This window comes from Chamaea fasciata, unplaced genomic scaffold (assembly GCF_029207755.1).
Source record: "Chamaea fasciata isolate MVZ Bird 193981 ecotype frontalis unplaced genomic scaffold, bChaFas1.0.hap1 SCAF_914, whole genome shotgun sequence".
Lineage (NCBI taxonomy): Eukaryota > Metazoa > Chordata > Aves > Passeriformes > Sylviidae > Chamaea > Chamaea fasciata.
The window spans coordinates 1-21,525 of record NW_027094999.1 but is presented as its reverse complement, the minus strand read 5'-3'; the positions used below and the strand labels follow the sequence as shown (position 1 = coordinate 21,525).

The window sequence follows — 21,525 nt, the reverse complement described above, 5'->3', positions numbered from 1 at the left end:
ATGACATTAATTGTTGACCATGATGTTGATTGTTGACCACGATGATGGTTGACCATCATGTTGATTGTTGACCATGACAATGGTTGACCATCACATTGATCGTTGACCATGGCAATGGTTGACCATGACATTAATTGTTGACCATCACACTGATTGTTGACCATGATGATGGTTGACCATGACGTTGATTGTTGACCATGATGTTGATTGTTGACCATGATGATGGTTGACCATCATGCTGATTGTTGACCATGACAATGGTTGACCATCACATTGATCGTTGACCATGGCGATGGTTGGCCGTGACATTGATTGTTGACCACGGTGTGGCTGACCACGCCAACGGCTGCCCACGCCGATGGCTGACCGCGCCGATGACCACTCCGCGCTGTCCCCGCAGGGCGTGCGGTACCTGCACCACCGCGACGTCGTCCACGGGCGGCTCAAGTCGCGGAACTGCGTGGTGGACGGGCGCTTCGTGCTCAAGGTCACCGACCACGGCTACAACCAACTGCTGGAGGCCCAGCGCGTGCCGGCCCCGCCCCCGCAGCCGCACGGTGAGGGCGTGGCCTAGGGCGTGGCTTCATGGGCGTGGCCTTGTGGGTGTGGCCTCATGGGTGTGGTCATAGAGAAATCAAGGCGGGCGCCATAAGGGGGTGTGGCTCCAGGGTGGGCGTGGCTCTAGGTGTGGCCTCATGGGTGTGGCCATAAGGGAATCAATAGGGGCTCCATGAGGGGGGGTGTGGCTTTGGAGGGGCTCGTGGCCAATGGGGCATGGCTAAAGGGAAGGGGCGTGGTTTCCCTAAGGGAAGGGGCAGGGCCTTGGGAATGGGTGTGGGCCAGGGAAAGGGGCGTGGCCTTTGATTTAGGGGTTTGGCCTATGGGTTGGGGCGTGGCTTTTGGTTTTGGGGCGTGTCCTATAGGCATAAGGAGGGGCATGACTTACACTGAGGGTGTGGCGTCAGGGTTGTGGGCGGGGTTTCACAGTGAGGGGTGGAGCTTGGAAAAGGGATGTGGCCACAACCAGCACCACCCACTTAAGGCGGGGTCTTCTTACAGGGGGCGTGGCCTCTTGTGGGCATGGCCTGTCCATTCAGTGCTCTGGATAGCGGCCACTGGGAAGGGGGCGTGGCCTCTTGTGACGCCCCCATACCTTGTATGTGGGCGTGGCTTCAAGGTTGTCATGGCCTCCCCATGCTGGAGGTGTGGCCACACCCTCAAGCTGCCTCCCATTGGGCCCTGGTTTGGGATGGGCGTGGTCTACCGGGGGTGGGCGTACTGGGGGCTGGGTGGGCGTTTCTGGGTGGGCGTGTCTGAGCCTGTCCCCGCCCCCAGAGCGGCTGTGGACGGCGCCGGAACTGCTGCGGGACGAGGCCCTGGAGCGCCGCGGCTCCTTCCGGGGGGACGTCTACGGCATCGGCATCATCATGCAGGAGGTGATCTGCAGGAGCCCCCCGTACTGCATGCTGGGACTGCCCCCCGAAGGTGCGGACCCCAAAAACGAGTTCCTGACCCCCCAAAACCCCCGGGACCCACCTGAGCTCAAAACTGACCCCAAAAACGAGTTCCTGACCCCCAAAACCCCCGGGACCCACCTGAGCCCAAAACTGAGCCCAAAAACGAGTTCCTGACCCCCCAAAACCCCCGGGACCCACCTGAGCCCAAAACTGACCCCAAAGTGACCCCACAGTGACCCCACACCTGACTCCACACTGACCCCAAACTGACCCCACATTGACCCCACACTGACCCCACACTGACCCCACATTGACCCCACACTGACCCCACACTGGCCCCACATTGACCCCACACCTGACCCCACACTGACCCCACGCTGACCCCACGCTGACCCCACACCTGACCCCACACTGACCCCACTCCTGACCCCAGACTGACCCCACACCTGACCCCACGCTGACCCTACACTGACCCCACGCTGACCCCACACTGACCCCACACTGACCCCACGCTGACCCCACACTGACCCCACACTGACCCCACACTGACCCCACATTGACCCCACACTGACCCCACACTGACCCCACACTGACCCCACACTGACCCCACGCTGACCCCACACCTGACCCCACAATGACCCCAGACTGACCCCACACTGACCCCACACTGACCCCACACTGACCCCACACTGACCCCACACTGACCCCACACTGACCCCACACTGACCCCACGCTGACCCCACACTGACCCCACACTGACCCCACACTGACCCCACGCTGACCCCACACTGACCCCACACTGACCCCACACTGACCCCACACTGACCCCACGCTGACCCCACACCTGACCCCACACTGACCCCACGCTGACCCCACACCTGACCCCACACTGACCCCACACCTGACCCCAGACTGACCCCACACTGACCCCACCCTGACCCCAAACTGACCCCACACCTGACCCCACACTGACCCCACATTGACCCCACATTGACCCCACATTGACCCCACACTGACCCCACACCTGACCCCACGCTGACCCCACACTGACCCCACAATGACCCCAGACTGACCCCACACTGACCCCACGCTGACCCCACACTGACCCCACGCTGACCCCACACCTGACCCCACACTGACCCCACACTGACCCCACACCTGACCCCACACTGACCCCACACTGACCCCACACTGACCCCACACTGACCCCACGCTGACCCCACACCTGACCCCACAATGACCCCAGACTGACCCCACACTGACCCCACACTGACCCCACGCTGACCCCACACTGACCCCAAACCTGACCCCACACTGACCCCACACTGACCCCACACTGACCCCACACTGACCCCACGCTGACCCCACACCTGACCCCACACTGACCCCACACTGACCCCACACCTGACCCCACACTGACCCCACACCTGACCCCACACTGACCCCACGCTGACCCCACGCTGACCCCACACCTGACCCCACAATGACCCCACCCCTGACCCCACACTGACCCCACACTGACCCCACACTGACCCCACACTGACCCCACACCTGACCCCACACTGACCCCACATTGACCCCACACTGACCCCACACCTGACCCCAGACTGACCCCACACTGACCCCACGCTGACCCCACACTGACCCCACACCTGACCCCACACTGACCCCACACCTGCTCCCGTCCCCGCAGAGATCATCGAGAAGGTGCAGCGCCCGCCCCCGCTGTGCCGCCCCGCCGTCTCGGCCGACCAGGCCCCGCTCGAGTGCATCCACCTGATGAAGGAGTGCTGGAGCGAGCAGCCCGAGAAACGGCCCACCATCGACCAGGTGTTCGACCAGGTGAGACACCTGCGGGACAGGTGAGACCAGTATGGGATGGTGAGACCAGTATGGGACCAGTATGGGGTGATGGGACTGGTGTGGGGTGGTGGGAGCAGCCCGAGAAACGGCCCACCATCGACCAGGTGTTTGACCAGGTGAGACACACCTGGGACAGGTGAGACCAGTATGGGATGGTGAGACCAGTATGGGACCAGTATGGGGTGATGGGACTGGTGTGGGGTGGAGCGAGCAGCCCGAGAAACGGCCCACCATTGACCAGGTGTTCGACCAGGTGAGACACACCTGGGACAAGTGAGACACACCTGGGGGAGGTGAGACTGGTATGGGACTGGTGAGACCAGTATGGGGCACTGGGACCAGTATGGGGCAGATATGGCACTGGTATGGGCTGGAGTTAGCAGCCTGAGAAGAGCCCCACCATTGACCAGGTTTTTGACCAGGTGAGACACACCTGGGACAGGTGAGACCAGTATGGGACCAGTATGGGATGGTGAGACCAGTATGGGGCACTGGGACCAGTATGGGGTGATGGGACTGGTGTGGGGTGGTGGGAGCAGCCCAAGAAGACCCTCACCATTGATCAGGTGTTCAACCAGGTGAGACACACCTGGGACAGGTGAGATACACCTGGGGGAGGTGAGACTGGTATGGGACTGGTGAGACCAGTATGGGACCAGTATGGGGCAGATATGGCACTGGTATGGGCTGGAGTGAGCAGCCTGAGAAGAGCCCCACCATCGACCAGGTGTCCGACCAGGTGAGACACACCTGGGACAGGTGAGACCAGTATGGGACCAGTATGGGATGGTGAGACCAGTATGGGGCACTGGGACCGGTATGGGGTGGTGGACACAGCCTGCGATGAGACCCACCATCCACCAGGTGTTGGACCAGGTGAGACACACCTGGAGACACCTATAGCGTTCCTTGGGTCTGACCCACACCTGTGCAGGTCTATGGGGTTCTAGATGCCTTCTGTGGGGTTTCCGTGGGGTTTCCGTAGTGTTCCATGATGTCCCATGGGGTTCCATGGGGCTCTATGGGATTCTATGGCGTTCTATGGGTTTCCAGAGGTTTCCGTGGGTCTCTGTGGGGTTCCATGGGGTTCCATGGGGTTTCCATGGGATTCCATGGGATTCTATGGGGCCTCCATGGGGTTCCATGGGGTTCTTTGGGGTTCCATGGGGTTTCCATGGGATTCCATGGGATTCTATGGGGCCTCCATGGGGTTCCATGGGGTTCTATTGGGTTCCATGGAGGTTCCATGGGATTCTATGGGGCCTCCATGGGCTTCCATGGGGTTCCATGGGTTTCCATGAGGTTCCATGGGGTTTCCATGGGATTCCATGGGATTTTATGGGGCCTCCGTGGGGTTCCATGGGGTTCTTTGGGGTTCCATGGGGTTCTATTGGGTTCCATGGTGTTTCCATGAGATTCCATGGGATCCTGTGGGATTCTCTTTAGTTCCATGGGGTTCCAAGGGATTCCATTGGGATTCTTTGGGGTTCCATGGTTTTCCATGAGGTTCCATGGGGTTTCCAGAGGTTTCCGTGGGTCTCTATGGGGTTCCATGGTTTTCCATGGTTTTCCATGTGCTTCCATGGGGTTTCCATGGGATTCCATGGGATTCTATGGGGCCTCCATGGGGTTCAAAGGGATTCTTTGGGGTTCCACAGGTTGTCTGTGGGTCTCTATGGTGTTCCATGAGGTTCTATGGGATTCTCTGGCATTCCAGGGGGTTCCACGGTGTTTCCCTGGGTTTCCATGGGGTTCCATGGGGGTTCAGTGGGATTCTATGGGGTTCTGTGGGATCCTATGGGCTCTCCACGGGCTTTCCATGAGGTTCCATCGGGATCCCATGGGGTTTCCATGGTGTTCCTTGGGTTTCCATGAGATTCCATGGGTTTCCATGGGGTTCTGTGGGGTTCCATGGAGCTCCATGGGGTTTCCATGGGGTTCTATTGGGTTCCATGGAGGTTCCATGGGATTCTGTGGGATTCTCTTTAGTTCCATGGGGTTCCACGGGGATTCCATGGGATTCTGTGGGATTCCATGGGGCCTCCATGGGATTCCAGGAGGTTCCATGGGGTTCTATGGGGTTCCATGGGGTTTCCAGAGGTTGTCCATGGGACTCTATGGTGTTCCATGAGGTTCTATGGGATTCTCTGGCATTCCATGGGGTTCCATGGCTATCCATGGGGTTTCCATGGGATTCCACGGGTTTCCATGGGGTTCTATTGGGTTCCATGGGATTTTGTGGGATTCTATGGGGCCTCTATGGGGTTCCATGAGGTTCCACGGGGTTTCCATAGGTTGTCCATGGGTCTCTGTGGTGTTCCATGAGGTTCTATGGGATTCTCCGGCATTCCATGGGGTTTCCGTGATGCTCTATTGGGTTCCGTGGGGTTTCCATTGGGATCCCATGGAGTTTCCATGGTGTTCCATGGGATTCTTTGGGGTTCCATGGTGTTCCATGGGATTCTTTGGGGTTCCATGGTGTTCCATGGGTTTCTTTGGGGTTCCATGGTGTTCCATGGGATTCTTTGGGGTTCTGTGGTGTTCCATGGTGTTCCATGGGATTCTTTGGGGTTCCATGGTGTTCCATGGGATTCTTTGGGGTTCCATAGTGTTCCATGGGATTCTTTGGGGTTCCATGGTGTTCCATGGGATTCTTTGGGGTTCCATGGTGTTCCATGGTGTTCCATGGGATTCTTTGGGGTTCTGTGGTGTTCCATGGTGTTCCATGGGATTCTTTGGGGTTCTGTGGTGTTCCATGGTGTTCCATGGGATTCTTTGGGGTTCTGTGGTGTTCCATGGTGTTCCATGGGATTTTTTGGGGTTCTATGGTGTTCCATGGTGTTCCATGGGATTCTTTGGGGTTCCATGGTGTTCCACGGGATTCTTTGGGGTTCCGTGGCGTTCCATGGGATTCTTTGGCGTCTCCGTGGGTTTTCCATGGGTCTGACCCACATCTCCGCCCTCCGCGGGGCAGTTCAAGGGCATCAACAAAGGCCGCAAGACCAACATCATCGACTCGATGCTGCGCATGCTGGAGCAGTACAGCAGCAACCTGGAGGACCTGATCCGCGAGAGGACCGAGGAGCTCGAGATCGAGAAGCAGAAAACCGACAAGCTCCTGACCCAGATGCTGCCGCCGTGGGTCGCCCCGGGGGGCCCGGGGGGGGAGTGGGGGTCACCTCGTGGGAGGTTTGGGGTGGAGGTTGGAGGGACCTTCAGGTGTGGAGCTGATCTGTGGGGCAGGAGGGGACAATGGGGGGAGGTGTGGGGCAGGAGAAGGTCAAGGAGGGGTCACCAGGAGGAGGTTGGGGGTGATCTTGACCCAATGACCCCACTGAGATCTGTGGGGCAGGAGAAGGTCGAGGTGGTCATTGGGGACAGATTGGGGTCAGCCTTGACCCATCGATCTATGGGGCAGGAGAAGGTCGAGGTGGTCATTGGGGACAGATTGGGGTCAGCCTTGACCCATTGATCTATGGGGCAGGAGAAGGTCGAGGTGGTCATTGGGGACAGATTGGGGTCAGCCTTGACCCACTGATCTATGGGGCAGGAGAAGGTCGAGGTGGTCATTGGGGACAGGTTGGGGTCAGCCTTGACCCCCTGATCTATGGGGCAGGAGAAGGTCGAGGTGGTCACCTGGGACAGACTGGGGTCAGCCTTGACCCATCGATCTATGGGGCAGGAGAAGGTCGAGGTGGTCATTGGGGACAGATTGGGGCCTAGTTTGACCCATTGACCCCACCCCGATCTATGGGTCAGCAGAAGGTCAATGTGGTCACTGAGGTCAAGGTGGTCACTGGTTGTGGTCAACCTTTGACCGACTGACCCACCCAGACCTACGGGTCACCAGCTGGTCAAAGCCACCCTTGGAGACTCCTGTGGTCAACCTTGACCCCACTCACTCTGACCAACGTCATCGACGCCATGGGATTCCATGGAGTTCCATGGGGTTTCCATGGGGTTCCATGATGTTCCATGATGTTCTATGGGGTTCCATGATGTTCCATGGGGTTCCATGGAGTTCCATGATGTTCTATGACATTCCATGGGGTTTCCATGATGCTCCATGGTGTTCCATGATGTTCCATGGGGTTTCCATGATGCTCCATGGTGTTCCCATGATGTTCCATGGTGTTCCCATGGCGTTTCCATGATGCCCCATGGTGTTCCACGTGGTCACCAGAAGGTCACCAGAAAGTCCCAACGGCCACATTGGCCACTCTTCAACCACCGAGACCCCCTGGACTCTCCAGGTGACCCCTGGGTGACCCCTGGGTGCCCCCCGGGCAGGTCGGTGGCCGAGGCGCTGAAGATGGGGACGCCGGTGGAGCCCGAGTACTTTGAGGAGGTGACGCTGTACTTCAGCGACATCGTGGGCTTCACCACCATCTCGGCCATGAGCGAGCCCATCGAGGTGGTGGACCTCCTCAACGACCTCTACACCCTCTTCGACGCCATCATCGGCTCCCACGACGTCTACAAGGTGACCGCGGTGGCCGCGGTGGTCGCGGTCAAGGGGTGGTCACTCGGTCATGGGGTCATGGGGAGGTCACCTCAGGGTGAGGGTTGGGGTCAGTGGTGGTGGCTACAAGGCGGTGGCCATGGCCAAGGTGACCCCATGGGCATGGCCAAGGTGGCCCCAAGGACCTGCCCAAGGTGACCTCATGGGCGTGGTCAAGGTGGCCCCAAGGACCTGCCCAAGGTGACCTCATGGGCGTGGTCAAGGTGGCACCAAGGACCTGCCCAAGGTGACCTCATGGGCGTGGTCAAGGTGGCCCCATGGACCTGCCCAAGGTGACCTCATGGGCGTGGTCAAGGTGGCCCCAGGGACCTCCCCATGGTGTCCCCATGGGCGTGGTCAAGGTGGCCCCATGGACCTGCCCAAGGTGAATCGATGGGCGTGGTCATGGTGGCCCCACTGACCTGCCCAAAATGAATCCATGGTCGTGGTCAAGGTGGCCCCATGGACCTGCCAAGGTGACCTCATGGACCTGCCCAAGGTGAATCCATGGGCGTGGTCAAGGTGGCCTCACGGACCTGCCCAAAATGAATCCATGGGCGTGGTCAAGGTGGCCCCACTGACCTGCCCATGGTGTCCCCATGGGCGTGGTCAAGGTGGCCCCATGGACCTGCCCAAGGTGAATCCATGGGCGTGGTCGAGGTGACCTCATGGACCTGCCCAAAATGAATCCATGAGCGTGGTCAAGGTGGCCCCATGGACCTCCCCAAGGTGACCCCATGGTCGTGGCCAAGGTGGCTCCAGGTGACCTCACGGTGACCTCCAAGCCACGACCTCAGCCTTGCCCACCGAGAAGCGACACGCCCACCACATGAAGAAGACCACTTGAAGACATGGGCGTGTCCCAGCGGGCGTGCCCCCGCCCCTGACCCCGCCCCCCTCCCTCCCGGCCAGGTGGAGACCATCGGCGACGCCTACATGGTGGCCTCGGGGCTGCCCAAGCGCAACGGGAACCGGCACGCCGGCGAGATCGCCAACATGTCCCTGGACATCCTCAGCTCCGTCGGCACCTTCAAGATGCGCCACATGCCCGAGGTGCCCGTGCGCATCCGCATCGGGCTGCACTCGGGTACGGCCCCGCCCCCCGCGCCCCATTGGACAGCCCGGACACGCCCCCTCCCACGACACGCCCCCGTGGGTTGGCGATTGGGTGAGGGGTGGTGCCTGTTCACCACGCCCTGAAAGGCCGCGGCCCATTTGGTGCCTGCTCGATGGTGACGCCCCTTCGTGGCCACGCCCAAGTTTTGGATCTTGGTCGAACCCAATTGGTTGCTCTTGGCCAATGGTCAATGTGGTGATGAGCCATTGGCGCCATTTGGGCCACGCCCTCTCTGACCACACCCAATAGGCCACACCCATCTATGACCACACCCATTTTGGCCACACCCAACTCCACGGCCACCCCTCGATTCTCGTTGAACTGAACTCCTACCATGACCCCGCCCCTTCGTGACCACACCCCCTATATGACCACGCCCATCTATGACCACACCCATTTTGGCCACACCCAACTCCTTGGCCAACCCTCAACGCTCATTGAACCCAATTCCTTCCATGACCTCGCCCCTTTGAGACCACACCCCTTTGTGACCTCACCCATATATGACCACGCCCATCTATGACCACACCCAAACTGGCCACTCCCCATTGACCACACCCAACTCCTAATGCTCATCGCCTGTTGACCCCAACTTCTTCCATGACCCCGCCCCTTTGTGACCCCTCCCCCTTTTTTGGGCCCGCCCCCTGACTTGGCCCCGCCCCCAGGGCCGTGCGTGGCGGGCGTGGTGGGGCTGACGATGCCGCGCTACTGCCTGTTCGGCGACACCGTCAACACCGCGTCGCGCATGGAGTCCACCGGCCTGCGTGAGTGACCCCGGGGACACCGCGGGGACACCGCGGGGACACCCTGGGGACGGCGACAGGGGACACGTCCGTCCAGGGGTTTCGGGTGGTTTGGGGGCTTTTGGGGTATTTTTGGTGATTTGGGGTGTTTTGGGGACTTGGGAGTGTTTTGGGGATTTTTAGGCTGTTTTTTGGGGCGTTTTTTGGGTGATTTTGGGGACATTTTCAGTGGTTTTGGGGCTTTTGGGGTATTTCTGGTGATTTGAGGTGTTTTGGGGGGTTTGGGGGGTTTTTAGGGTGTTTTTTGGGTGTTTTGGGGGCATTTTCAGTGGTTTTGATGGGGTTGGGGTGTTTTTTGGGTGATTTTGGGGCATTTTCAATGGTTTTGGGGGGGGTTGGTGTTTTTTGGGTGTTTTTTGGGTGTTTTTTGGTTGTTTTTTGGGTGTTTTTGGGGGCATTTTCAATGGTTTTGGGGGGTTTTGGGGATTTTTAGGGTGTTTTTTGGGTGTTTTGGGGGCATTTCCAGTGGTTTTGGGGGGTTTTGGGTGTTTTTTGGGTGTTTTGGGGGCATTTTCAGTGGTTTTGGGGGTTTGGGGTGTTTTTGGGGTGATTTTGGGGCATTTCCGGTGGTTTTGGGCATTTTTTGGGTGTTTTGGGGTGTTTTTGGGGCATTTTCAGTGGTTTTGAGAGGGTTGGGTGTGTTTTGGGGTGTTTTGGGGTGTTTAGGGGCATTTTCAGTGGTTTTGGGTGGTTTTGGGTGTTTTTTAGGTGTTTTGGGGGCATTTCCAGTGGTTTTGGTGGTTTTGGGGGGGTTGTGTTTTCTGGGTGATTTTTGGGTGTTTTGGGGGCATTTTCAGTGGTTTTGGGGGGTTTTGGGTATTTTTGGGGCATTTTCAGTGGTTTTGGTTGTTTGGGGTGTTTTTTGGGTGTTTTGGGGGCATTTTCAGTGGTATGGGGGGGTTTGGGGTATTTTTGTGGGTGTTTGGGGGCATTTTCAGTGGTTTTGGTGGTTTGGGGTGTTTTTGGGGTGATTTCGGGGCATTTTCAGTGGTTTTGGTGGTTTGGGGTGTTTTTGGGGTGATTTCGGGGCATTTTCAGTGGTTTTGGTGGTTTGGGGTGGTTTTGGGGTGTTTTTTGGGTGTTTCTTGGGGTGTTTTGGGGCATTTTCAGTGGTTTTGGTGGTTTGGGGTGTTTTTGGGGGTGATTTTGGGGCGTTTTTGGGCTCCCTGACCCTCCCCGGTCTCCCCCCAGCCTATCGCATCCACGTGAACCAGCGCACCGTGGCCATCCTGCTCTCGCTGCAGGAGGGCTTCAAGGTCGACATCCGCGGCAAGACCGAGCTCAAGGTGAGCCCCGAACCGCCCCAAATTGCCCCGAACCGCCCCAAACTGCCCCAAACCGCCCCAAACTGCCCCGAACCACCCCGAGAACCCCCAAATACGGCCCCAAACGCCCCCAAAACCCAAAATAGAGCCCAAAACACCCCAAAACCACCTGGGAAACCCCAAATACGGCCCCAAATTGACCCCACAGCCCCATTACTGACTCTCGGCTACATAACTGACCCCTGACCCCATAAGTGACCCCATAAGTGACCCCATAAGTGACCTCTGACCCCATAGCTGACCCCTTAACTGACCCGACTCCATAACTGACCCCTGACCCCATAACTGACCCCTGACCCCATAACTGACCCCTGACCCCATTACTGACCCCTGACCCCATGCCCCACAGGGGAAGGGTGTGGAGGACACCTATTGGCTGTGCCCCACACCTGACCCCACACCTGACCTCTGACCCCATAACTGACCCCACACCTGACCCCGTAACTGACCCCACACCCTATAGGGGAAGGGTGTGGAGGACTCCTATTGGCTGTTCCCTATACCTGATCCCATAACCCCACACCTGACCCCACACCTGACCCCATAACCCCATAACTGATCCCTGACCCTACACCTGACCCCTGACCCCATAACTGACCCCTGACCCCACACCTGACCCCATAACCCCATAACTGATCTCTGACCCCACGCCTGACCCCACACCTGACCCCATAACCCCATAACTGATTTCTGACCCCACACCTGACCCCTGACCCCATACCTGACCCCATAACTGACCCCTGACCCCACACCTGACCCCATAACCCCATAACTGATTTCTGACCCCACACCTGACCCCTGACCCCATACCTGACCCCATAACTGACCCCTGACCCCACACCTGACCCCATAACCCCATAACTGATTTCTGACCCCACACCTGACCCCACACCTGACCCCATAACCCCATAACTGGTCTCTGACCCCACATCTGACCCCATAACCCTATACCTGACCCCTGACCCCATAACTGACCCCACACCTGACCCCACACCTGACCCCACACCTGACCCCATAACCCCATAACTGATCTCTGATGCCACACCTGACCCCTGACCCCATAACTGACCCCACACCTGACCCCATACCCCTACAGGGGAAAGGCGTGGAGAACTCCTATTGGCTGTTCCCTATAGCTGATCCCATAATCCCACACCTGACCCCACACCTGACCCCTGACCCCATAACTGACCCCTGACCCCACACCTGACCCCATAACCCCATAACTGATCTCTGACCCCACACCTGACCCCTGACCCCATACCTAACCCCATAACTGACCCCTGCCCCCACACCTGACCCCATAACTGACCCCTGCCCCCACAGGGGAAGGGTGTGGAGGACACCTACTGGCTCGTGGGGCGCGAGGGCTTCACCAAACCCATCCCCACCCCCCCCGACCTCCTGCCGGGGTGAGTGGGGCGGTTATGGGGCGGGGCTACGGGGATAAGGGGCGGGGTTATGGGGTTAAAGGGTGGAGTTATGGGGTTACGGGGCGGGGCTATGGGGCAGCGAGGGTTTATGGGGTACGGGGTGAGTGGGGGCAGTTATGGGGTGGGGGCAGGTTATGGGTCATGGGGGCAATTGGGAGGCACTTATGGGGCGGGTGGGGCAGTTATGGGGCGGGGCATTTATGGGGTGGGCGGGGCAGTTATGGGGCAGGGCATTTATGGGGTGGGTGGGGCATTTATGGGGTGGGTGGGGCAGTTATGGGGTGGGCAGGGCAGTTATGGGGCGGGGTGGTTATGGGGCAGAGCGGTTATGGGGTGGGTGGGGCAGTTATGGGGTGAGTGGGGCAGTTATGGTGTGGGCGGGGCAGTTATGGGGCGGGGCAGTTATGGAGTGGGTGGGGCAGTAATGGGGCAGGCGGGGCAGTAATGGAGTGGGCGGGGCATTTATGGAGTGAGTGGGGCAGTTATGGATGGGTGGGGCAGGTATGGGGCGGGGCAGTTATGGGGCGGGGCAGTTATGGGGCGGGGCGGTTATGGGGCACAAGGAGGGCGTGTGACCCCCCAAATTCCCCAATCCCGAATTCCCGGGATTTCCCCGCCCCAGCGCGAGCAACCACGGCATCAGCCTGGATGAGATCCCGGCCGAGCGCCGGCGGAAGCTGGAGAAGGCGCGGCCGGGCCAGGTGTTGAAATAGCCCCGCCCACCAGGTGAGCAGACACGCCCAGCGGGCGATAAACCACGCCCACAGTCAGCCCCGCCCACACAGGTGAGGGACACCATACCCACAGTCAGACACGCCCACCAGGTGAGTGGCCACACCCACAGATAAACCCTGACAGAAACCCCACCCACCTGGTGAGTAGACACGCCCACCGGGGAATATACCACGCCCCAGGTGAGTGGTCACGCCCACAAACCCCACCCCAGGTAGGACACACCCACCAGGTGAGCCCCGCCTCCAGAAAATGGACCCCTGGTCACGCCCCTCACCGGACCACGCCCCTACCCGGCCACACCCACCCCACTTCGTTCACCTGGCCCCACCCGACCTCATTTGCATCTCATTGTCTCCACAGCCACAGGCGGCCTCGCTCCGCCCCCGAGGGGCGGAGCCAGCGCTGATTGGCCGCCGAGGGACCCAGCCCTGGTGACGTCACAGGAGTTGGAGCCTGGACAAGACAAAGGGGGCGGAGTTTGGCTTGGAGGGGCCTCGCTTGGAACAAAAAGGGGCGTGGCTTGGTCCAGAAGAGCAGGACTTGGTCCTTTAAGGGGCGTGGTTTGGCTTTGTGGGCAGGGCTTACCCTAAAAGAGGGCGTGGCTCAGTCCCGGGGCAGGGCCCCCAGCAGCCAATAGGATCTCGACGCTCACAAAGCGGCGGAGCCCTCAGGGGGTTGATTGTCCAATCAAAGCCCAGGGCGGCCATCTTGGGCCCCCCAGCGCCAGCCAATGGCGGCGCAGCTCCGCTCTTAAAGGGCCAGCGCAGGTTTGGGGCTCCGGCTCGGTTCTCCCACTTGTTTTTCCCGGGTTTTTTTTCCCGTTTTCTCCCCAAATTCTCGAGGCCCCACCCCCTTCCCCCGCCCCTCCCCCACCCCATAGCTCCTCCCCCTCCCCCTCCCTCAATAAAATCGATCCCAAAGATTTTGGTAGGAAAAAAAAAAAACGAGTTTTGGTTCAAAAGGGGCGTGGCCGCCGCCATCTTGGGGGCTGGGGAGAGACCGTGGCAGCCATTTTGTGGGTGGAGCCACGGCAGCCATCTTGGGTGGGGCAATTTTGGGGTGGAGTCATGGCAGCCATTTTGTGGGTGTGACCACAGCAGCCACGTTGGGGGTGGAGCCAGGGCAGCCATCTTGGGTGTGGCAATTTTGCGGGTGGAACCCCGGCAGCCATGTTGGGGGTGGAGCCAGGGCAGCCATCTTGGGCGTGGCAATTTTGGGAGGGACGGAGCCCCGGCAGCCATTTTAGGGGCAGCAGCATACACAGCGCGGTCCCGGCGGCCATTTTGGAGGCGTGGTCGCGGGCGCCACGTTGTGGGCGTGGTCACACCGTCCACTTCAGGCACCTGCGGGGGAGGGGCAGGCAATGGCCAGGGGGTCACCAGGGTGTGACCCCTCCCCCCCACAAAACCTGGCGCTCCCAGCACCTGTCCCCGCAGGTGACGCAGGTGTGTCCCCAAGCCCAGGTCACCCATTTTTCCCCCATTTTTCCTATTTTTTCCCCATTTTTTCCCCCATTTTTCCCATTTTTTCCCCATTTTTTGCCGTTTTTCCCATTTTTTGCTGTTTTTTCCCATTTTTTACCGTTTTTTCCCATTTTTTGCCATTTTTTCCATTTTTTCCCCATTTTCCCCATTTTTCGGCCATTTTATGCCATTTTTTTTCTTTTTTTTCCCATTTTTTCACCGTTTTTTCCCATTTTCCCCCCGTTTCTGGGTCCCCCCCGTACCTGGTGTCCTGGTGCGTGCCCAGGCAGCGGGTGCAGCAGTACCTGGCCCCGCAGGTGACGCAGGTGTGTCCCCAAGCCCAGATAACCCTTTTTTTCCCCATTTTTCCCATTTTTTCCCCATTTTTTTCCCCTTTTTTCCCATTTTTTGCCATTTTTCCCATTTTTTCCCCATTTTTCCCCCATTTTTTCCCCATTTTTTTCCCCATTTTTCCCATTTTTTGCCATTTTTCCCATTTTTTCCCCATTTTTCCCATTCTTTGGCCATTTTTTCCCCCATTTTTCCCATTTTTTGGCCGTTTTATCCCATTTTTTCCCATTTTTTCCCATTTTTTTCCGTTTTTTCCCATTTTTTCCCCTTTTTTTCCCATTTTTTCCCCATTTTCCCCCATTTTTTCCCCATTTTTTTCCCCTTTTTTCCCATTTTTTGGCCATTTTATGCCATTTTTTTTCCGTTTTTTCCCATTTTTTCACCGTTTTTTCCCATTTTCCCCCCGTTTCTGGGTCTCCCCCGTACCTGGTGTCCTGGTGCGTGCCCAGGCAGCGGGTGCAGCAGTACCTGGCCCCGCAGGTGACGCAGGTGTAGCCCGAGGGGAAGCCGCAGACGGCGCAGAAGTGGCGCTGGGGCAGCCGGGACGGCGCGGCGCCGGCAGAGACGTAGTTGGGGCCCTCGGCCGCGCTCAGGTTCTGGGGGGCCGGGGGGATTGGGGGCGTCAGGGGGGTGGGGACGGCACAGAGCCCGAGGGCAGCCCCAAAATCTGACCCAAAATCCAACATCTGATCCCAAAATCTGACCCAAAATCCAGGATCCAGCCCCAAAATCTGACCCAAAATACAACATCTGACCCCAAAATCTGACCCAAAATCCAGAGTCCAGCCCCAAATCCGACCCCAAATGCAGAATTCAGCCCCAAAATCTGACCCAAAATACAACATCTGACCCCAAAATCTGACCCAAAATCCAGAGTCCAGCCCCAAATCTGACCCAAAATCCAGGATCCAGCCCCAAAATCTGACCCAAAATACAACATCTGACCCCAAAATCTGACTCAAAATCCAGAGTCCAGCCCCAAATCCGACCCCAAATGCAGAATTCAGCCCCAAACCTGACCAAAAATACAAAATTTAACCCCAAAATCAGCCCCAAGTTCAGCTCAAAATCCAGAGTTTAGCCCCAAAATCCAGAATCCAGCCTCAAATCCAGCCCAAAAATTCAAAATTCAACCCAAAATACAGAATTTAGCTCCAAAACCCAGCCCGAAATGCAAAATTCAAACCAGAATCCAGAATCCAGCCCCAAATCTGACCCAAGTTCCAGAATTCAGCCCCAAATCTGACCCAAAATACAAAATTTAACCTCAAAATCAGCCCCAAATCCAGCTCAAAATCCAGAATTTAGCCCTAAAATCCAGAATTCAGCCCCAAATCCAGCCCAAAAATTCAAAATTCAACCCAAAGTGCAGAATTTAGCTCCAAAACCCAGCCCGAAATGCAAAATTCAAACCAGAATCCAGAATCCAGCCCCAAATCTGACCCAAGTTCCAGAATTCAGCCCCAAATCTGACCCAAAATACAAAATTTAACCCCAAAATCAGCCCCAAATCCAGCTCAAAATCCAGAATTTAGCCCCAAAATCCAGAATTCAGCCCCAAATCCAGCTCAAAATACAAAATTTAACTCCAAAATCTGGCTCAAAATGCAGAATTCAGCCCCAAAATGCAGCCGCAAACCTGACCCAAAATACAACGTTTGACCCCAAAATCTGACCCAAAATCCAGAGTCCAGCCCCAAATCCAGAATTCAGCCCCAAATCCGACCCAAATTCCAGAATTCAGCCCCAAAACTGACCCAAAATACAACATTTGACCCCAAAATCTGGCTCAAAATCCAGAGTCCAGCCCCAAATCCGACCCCAAATGCAGAATTCAGCCCCAAACCTGACCAAAAATACAAAATTTAACCTCAAAATCTGACCCAAAATCCAGCCCGAAATCCAGAATTCATCTCAAATCCAGACCAAAATGCAAAAATTTAACCCAAAATCCAGAGTTCAGCCCCAAATTGAGCCCAAAACGCAAATTTCAGCCCCAAAATCCAGAATTCAGCCCCAAAATCCAGCCGAAAATGCAGAACTTAGGTCCAAAATCCAGCCCAAAAATGCAAAAATTCAGCCCAAAATCCAGAGTTCAGCTCAAATCCAGCCCAAAAATGCAAAAGTCCAACCCAAAACACAGAATTCAGCCTCAAATTCAGCCCAAAATGCAAAAATTCAACCCAAAATGCAGAATTCAGCTCCAAAATCCCCCCAAAATGCAGAACTCCTGCCCAAAATCCAGAATTCATCTCAAATCCAACCCAAAAATGCAAATTTCAGCCCCAAACCCCAGAATTCAGCCCCAAATTCAACCCAAAATGCAAACTTAGCTCCAAAATCCAGCCCAAAATGCAAAAATCCAGCCCAAAATCCAGAGTTCGACCCCAAATTCAGCCCAAAAATGTAAAAATTCAACCCAAAATCCAGAGTCCAGCTCAACTCCGGCCCCCAATCCGACCCGAAATCCAAGCTGTAGCTCCAAATCCATCCCAAAATCCAGAACTCACCCCAAAAATCACCAGAAATTCAACTCCAAAATACCCAAATTTCAGCCCCTCCCCCCCAAAAAATCCCAAATTCCCCCGATTCCCCCAAACTCCACCAAATTCCTCAAAATTCCCCCCAAATTCCACCCGGAATTTTCCCAAATTTTTTCAGATTCCCCAAAATTTCCCCAGTTTCCCCCCAGAATTCCCGCAAATTCCTCTAAACTCCCCCGAATTTCCAACCAGAATTCCTCCAAATTCCCCAAAAAAATCCCCAAAATTCTCCCAAATCTCCCCCAAATCCTCCAGATTCACCCAAATTCCCCAAATTTTCCCCAAATTCTCCCAAAGTTCCTCCAAATTCCCCCAAAAAATCCCCAAATTTTTCCCAAATTCCCCGAAATTTTCCCCCGAATTCCTCCAGATTCCCCAAAAAAATCCCTAAAATTTTCCCAAATCTCCCCAAAATCCCCCAGATTCAAATTCCCCAAAATTTCCCCCAAATTCCCCCAAAATTTCCCCGAATTTCCCCCCCAGAATTCCTCCAAATTCCCCCCAAAAATCCCCAAAATTTTCTCAAATTCCCCAAAATTTTCCCCCAAATTCCTCCACATTCCCCAAAAAAATCCCCCAAATTTTCCCAAATCTCCCCAAAATCCCCCACATTCACCCAAATTCCGCAAAATTCTCCCAAATCTCCCCCAAATTTCCCCCCCAAAAATCCCCAAATTTTTCCCAAATTCCCCCAAATTTCCCCCCAAATTCCACCAGATTTCCCCCAAAAAAATCCCCCAAATTTTCCCAAATCCCCCCAAATTCACCCAAAATTCTCCCAAAATTCCCCCAAATTTCCCCCCCCAAAATTCCCAAATTTTCCCAAATCCCCCCGAATTTCCCCCCAGAATTCCCCACCTGCTCCTCCAGCAGCGCCTGGAAGTTCTTGCGGAAGCGCAGCTTGAAATGATCCCCCCGAGTTTTCTTCTTCTTCTTCCCTGGGGAGCCCCAAAACATCACCCCAAAACCGATCCCAAATCCCCGGGACCCCCCAAAAACCGATCCCAAATCCCAGGGACTCCCAAAAACCGATCCCAAATCCCCGGGACCCCCAAAAACCGATCCCAAATCCCCGGGACCCCCAAAACCCGATCCCAAATCCCAGGGACCCCCAAAACCGATCCCAAATCCCTGAGACCCCCAAAACCGATCCCAAATCCCTGGGACCCCCCAAAAACCGATCCCAAATCCCAGGGACTCCCAAAAACCGATCCCAAATCCCAGGGACTCCCAAAAACCGATCCCAAATCCCCGGGACCCCCCAAAAACCGATCCCAAATCCCTGGGACCCCCAAAAACCGATCCCACATCCCCGGGACCCCCAAAACCTGATCCCAAATCCCTGGGACCCCCAAAGTCACCCCAAAAACTGGCCCCACATCCCAGGACCCCCCAAATCCCCCCAACCCCCCCAAACCCCCCATTCCCGACCCCCAGGACCCCCCAGATCCCCCAAATCCCCCATTCCCGACCCCCAAATCCGCCCGGGACCCCCCAAATCCCCCATTCCCGACCCCCAGGACCCCCCAAGCCCCCCCAGGACCCCCCGAATCCCCCCCAGATCCCCCCAACCCCCCCCCGGGACCCCCCAAATCCCCCAGGATCCCCCAAATCCCCCATTCCCGACCCCCAAATCCCCCCAGATCCCCCCGGGACCCCCCAAGCCCCCCTGGGACCCCCCAAATCCCCCATTCCCGACCCCCAGGACCCCCCAGATCCCCCAAATCCCCCATTCTCGGTCCCCAGATCCCCCCAGATCCCCCATTCCCGACTCCCAGGACCCCCCAAATCCCCCTGGGACCCCCCCAAATCCCCCCGGGACCCCCCAAATCCCCCCGGGATCCCCCAAATCCCCCATTCCCGGCCCCCAGATCCCCCCGGGACCCCCCAAATCCCCCCGGGACCCCCCCAAATCCCGCATTCCCGACCCCCGGGACCCCCCAAGCCCCCCGCACCGGTCTCGGCGGTGTCGCTGAAGTGCGGGAGCCGTTTCCCGGGCCGGGGCAGCCCGGCCTGCGGGTCGTCGCCGAAGTTGTCGTTCTCCAGCGCCTCGAGCTGCCGGTGCAGCCGCCGCTGCCGCGTGGCGCCGTCCAGGACCCGCCGCGGAGCCCCCTCGGGGACGCGGGCTGCGACCGCAAAGAGCGGGAGAGAGCCTCAGGAACGGCGGGAACGGGACGGGGAAACGGCGGGAATGGGACGGGGGAAACGGCGGGGAATGGGACGGGGAAATGGCGGGAACGGGACGGGGAAATGGCGGGAATGGGACGGGGAAATGGCGGGAATGGGACGGGGAAATGGCGGGAATGGGACGGGGAAATGGCGGGAATGGGACGGGGAAACGGCGGGAATGGGACGGGGAAACGGCGGGAATGGGACGGGGAAATGGCGGGAATGGGACGGGGAAACGGCGGGAATGGGACGGGGAAACGGCGGGAATGGGACGGGGAAATGGCGGGAATGGGACGGGGAAATGGCGGGAACGGGACGGGGAAATGGCGGGAATGGGACGGGGAAATGTCGGGAATGGGACGGGGAAATGTCGGGAATTAGACACGAAGATGTCGGGAATTGGACGCGAAAATATCGGGAATTAGCCTCAGAAATGTCGGGAATTGGACAAGAAAATGTCGGGAATGGGACAGGAAAATGTCGGGAATGGGACAGGGAAATGTCGGGAATTGGACACGAAAATGTCGGGAATTGGACACGAAAATATCAATATCAGGAATTAGACACGAAAATGTCGGGAATTGAACAGGAAAATGTTGGGAATTGGACAGGAAAATGTCGGGAATTGGACACGAAAATGTCGGGAATTAGCCTCAGAAAAGTCGGGAATTATCCCCCCAAAAAACCAAAAACTCCCCGAGAATCCCCGAAATCGGGTACCCCCCAAAAAACCCGGGAATTCTAAAAAATTCCTAAAAATCCCCCCAAAAATCGGGAATTTCCAGAGACTATTGATCCCATCCAGGATCACCCGGGACCCCCGAACTGATCCCGGGACCCCCAAACCGGCCCCGGGACCCCCAAACCGGCCCCGGGACCCCCCGAACCGATCCCGGGACCCCCAAACCGGCCCCGGGACCCCCAAACCGGCCCCGGGACCCCCCAAACCGATCCCGGGACCCCCAAACCGATCCCGGGACCCCCAAACCGGCCCCGGGACCCCCCCGAACCGATCCCGGGACCCCCAAACCGATCCCGGGACCCCCCAAACCGGCCCCGGGACCCCCAAACCGATCCCGGGACCCCCAAACCGATCCCGGGACCCCCCGAACCGATCCCGGGACCCCCAAACCGATCCCGGGACCCCCAAACCGGCCCCGGGACCCCCAAACCGGCCCCGGGACCCCCGAACCGATCCCGGGACCCTCAAACCGATCCCGGGACCCCCCAAACCGGCCCAGGGACCCCCCAAACCGATCCCGGGACCCTCAAAACCGATCCCGGGACCCTCAAACCGGCCCCGGGACCCCCAAACCGATCCCGGGACCCCCGAACCGATCCCGGGACCCCCAAACCGGCCCCGGGACCCCCCAAACCGATCCCGGGACCCTCGAACCGATCCCGGGACCCTCAAACCGGCCCCGGGACCCCCAAACCGATCCCGGGACCCCCAAACCGGCCCCGGGATCCCTCCGAGCCCCCCGGGAACCCGCTCCCCCTCACCCGACGTTTTCTTCTCCCCCATCATGAGGCGACTTCCGGTCAGCCGCTCTTCACTTCCGCTCCCGCCCCTTTTCCCTTTCCGCCCTCAACGCTCGGCCGCCATCTTGAGGGTGGCGTAAGAAAAACCTCCCCGCCCTTTTCCCGCCCGTCGCCATCTTGAGTGTGGCGCTCTCCACCCCCCCTCACGGAAGCCACGCCTCCTTTTTTCACGCCTGGCAACGTGGCAGCCCCCCGCCGCTGGCCCCGCCCCTTGGCCGCC

The 21,525-nt window shown here is 57.8% G+C and overlaps 2 protein-coding genes across 2 annotated transcripts in view; one reads left to right on the top strand and one right to left on the bottom strand.

The window, feature by feature from the left end:
- LOC136306033 (retinal guanylyl cyclase 1-like) overlaps positions 1 to 14,068 on the top strand; it is a 26,189-nt gene extending 12,121 nt beyond the window's left edge. The window contains exons 10-20 of the mRNA XM_066209381.1: positions 401 to 557; positions 1,336 to 1,485; positions 3,151 to 3,299; positions 6,295 to 6,458; positions 7,611 to 7,803; positions 8,734 to 8,908; positions 9,607 to 9,705; positions 10,936 to 11,030; positions 12,396 to 12,481; positions 13,125 to 13,228; positions 13,598 to 14,068. Coding sequence (XP_066065478.1) covers positions 401 to 557; positions 1,336 to 1,485; positions 3,151 to 3,299; positions 6,295 to 6,458; positions 7,611 to 7,803; positions 8,734 to 8,908; positions 9,607 to 9,705; positions 10,936 to 11,030; positions 12,396 to 12,481; positions 13,125 to 13,215 — 1,359 coding nt within the window. The 3' untranslated portion in view covers positions 13,216 to 13,228; positions 13,598 to 14,068. The remainder of the gene's footprint in view (positions 1 to 400; positions 558 to 1,335; positions 1,486 to 3,150; positions 3,300 to 6,294; positions 6,459 to 7,610; positions 7,804 to 8,733; positions 8,909 to 9,606; positions 9,706 to 10,935; positions 11,031 to 12,395; positions 12,482 to 13,124; positions 13,229 to 13,597) is intronic.
- ZNHIT1 (zinc finger HIT-type containing 1) lies at positions 13,675 to 21,374 on the bottom strand. The gene is made up of 6 exons (XM_066209380.1): positions 21,267 to 21,374; positions 19,550 to 19,720; positions 18,453 to 18,532; positions 14,964 to 15,647; positions 14,111 to 14,580; positions 13,675 to 13,690 (listed from the first exon to the last, which is right to left on the bottom strand). The coding sequence occupies exons 1-6, from the start codon at positions 21,289 to 21,291 to the stop codon at positions 13,675 to 13,677; spliced, it is 1,446 nt and encodes a 481-aa protein (XP_066065477.1). The 5' UTR covers positions 21,292 to 21,374.
- Positions 21,375 to 21,525: the final 151 nt, after the last annotated feature.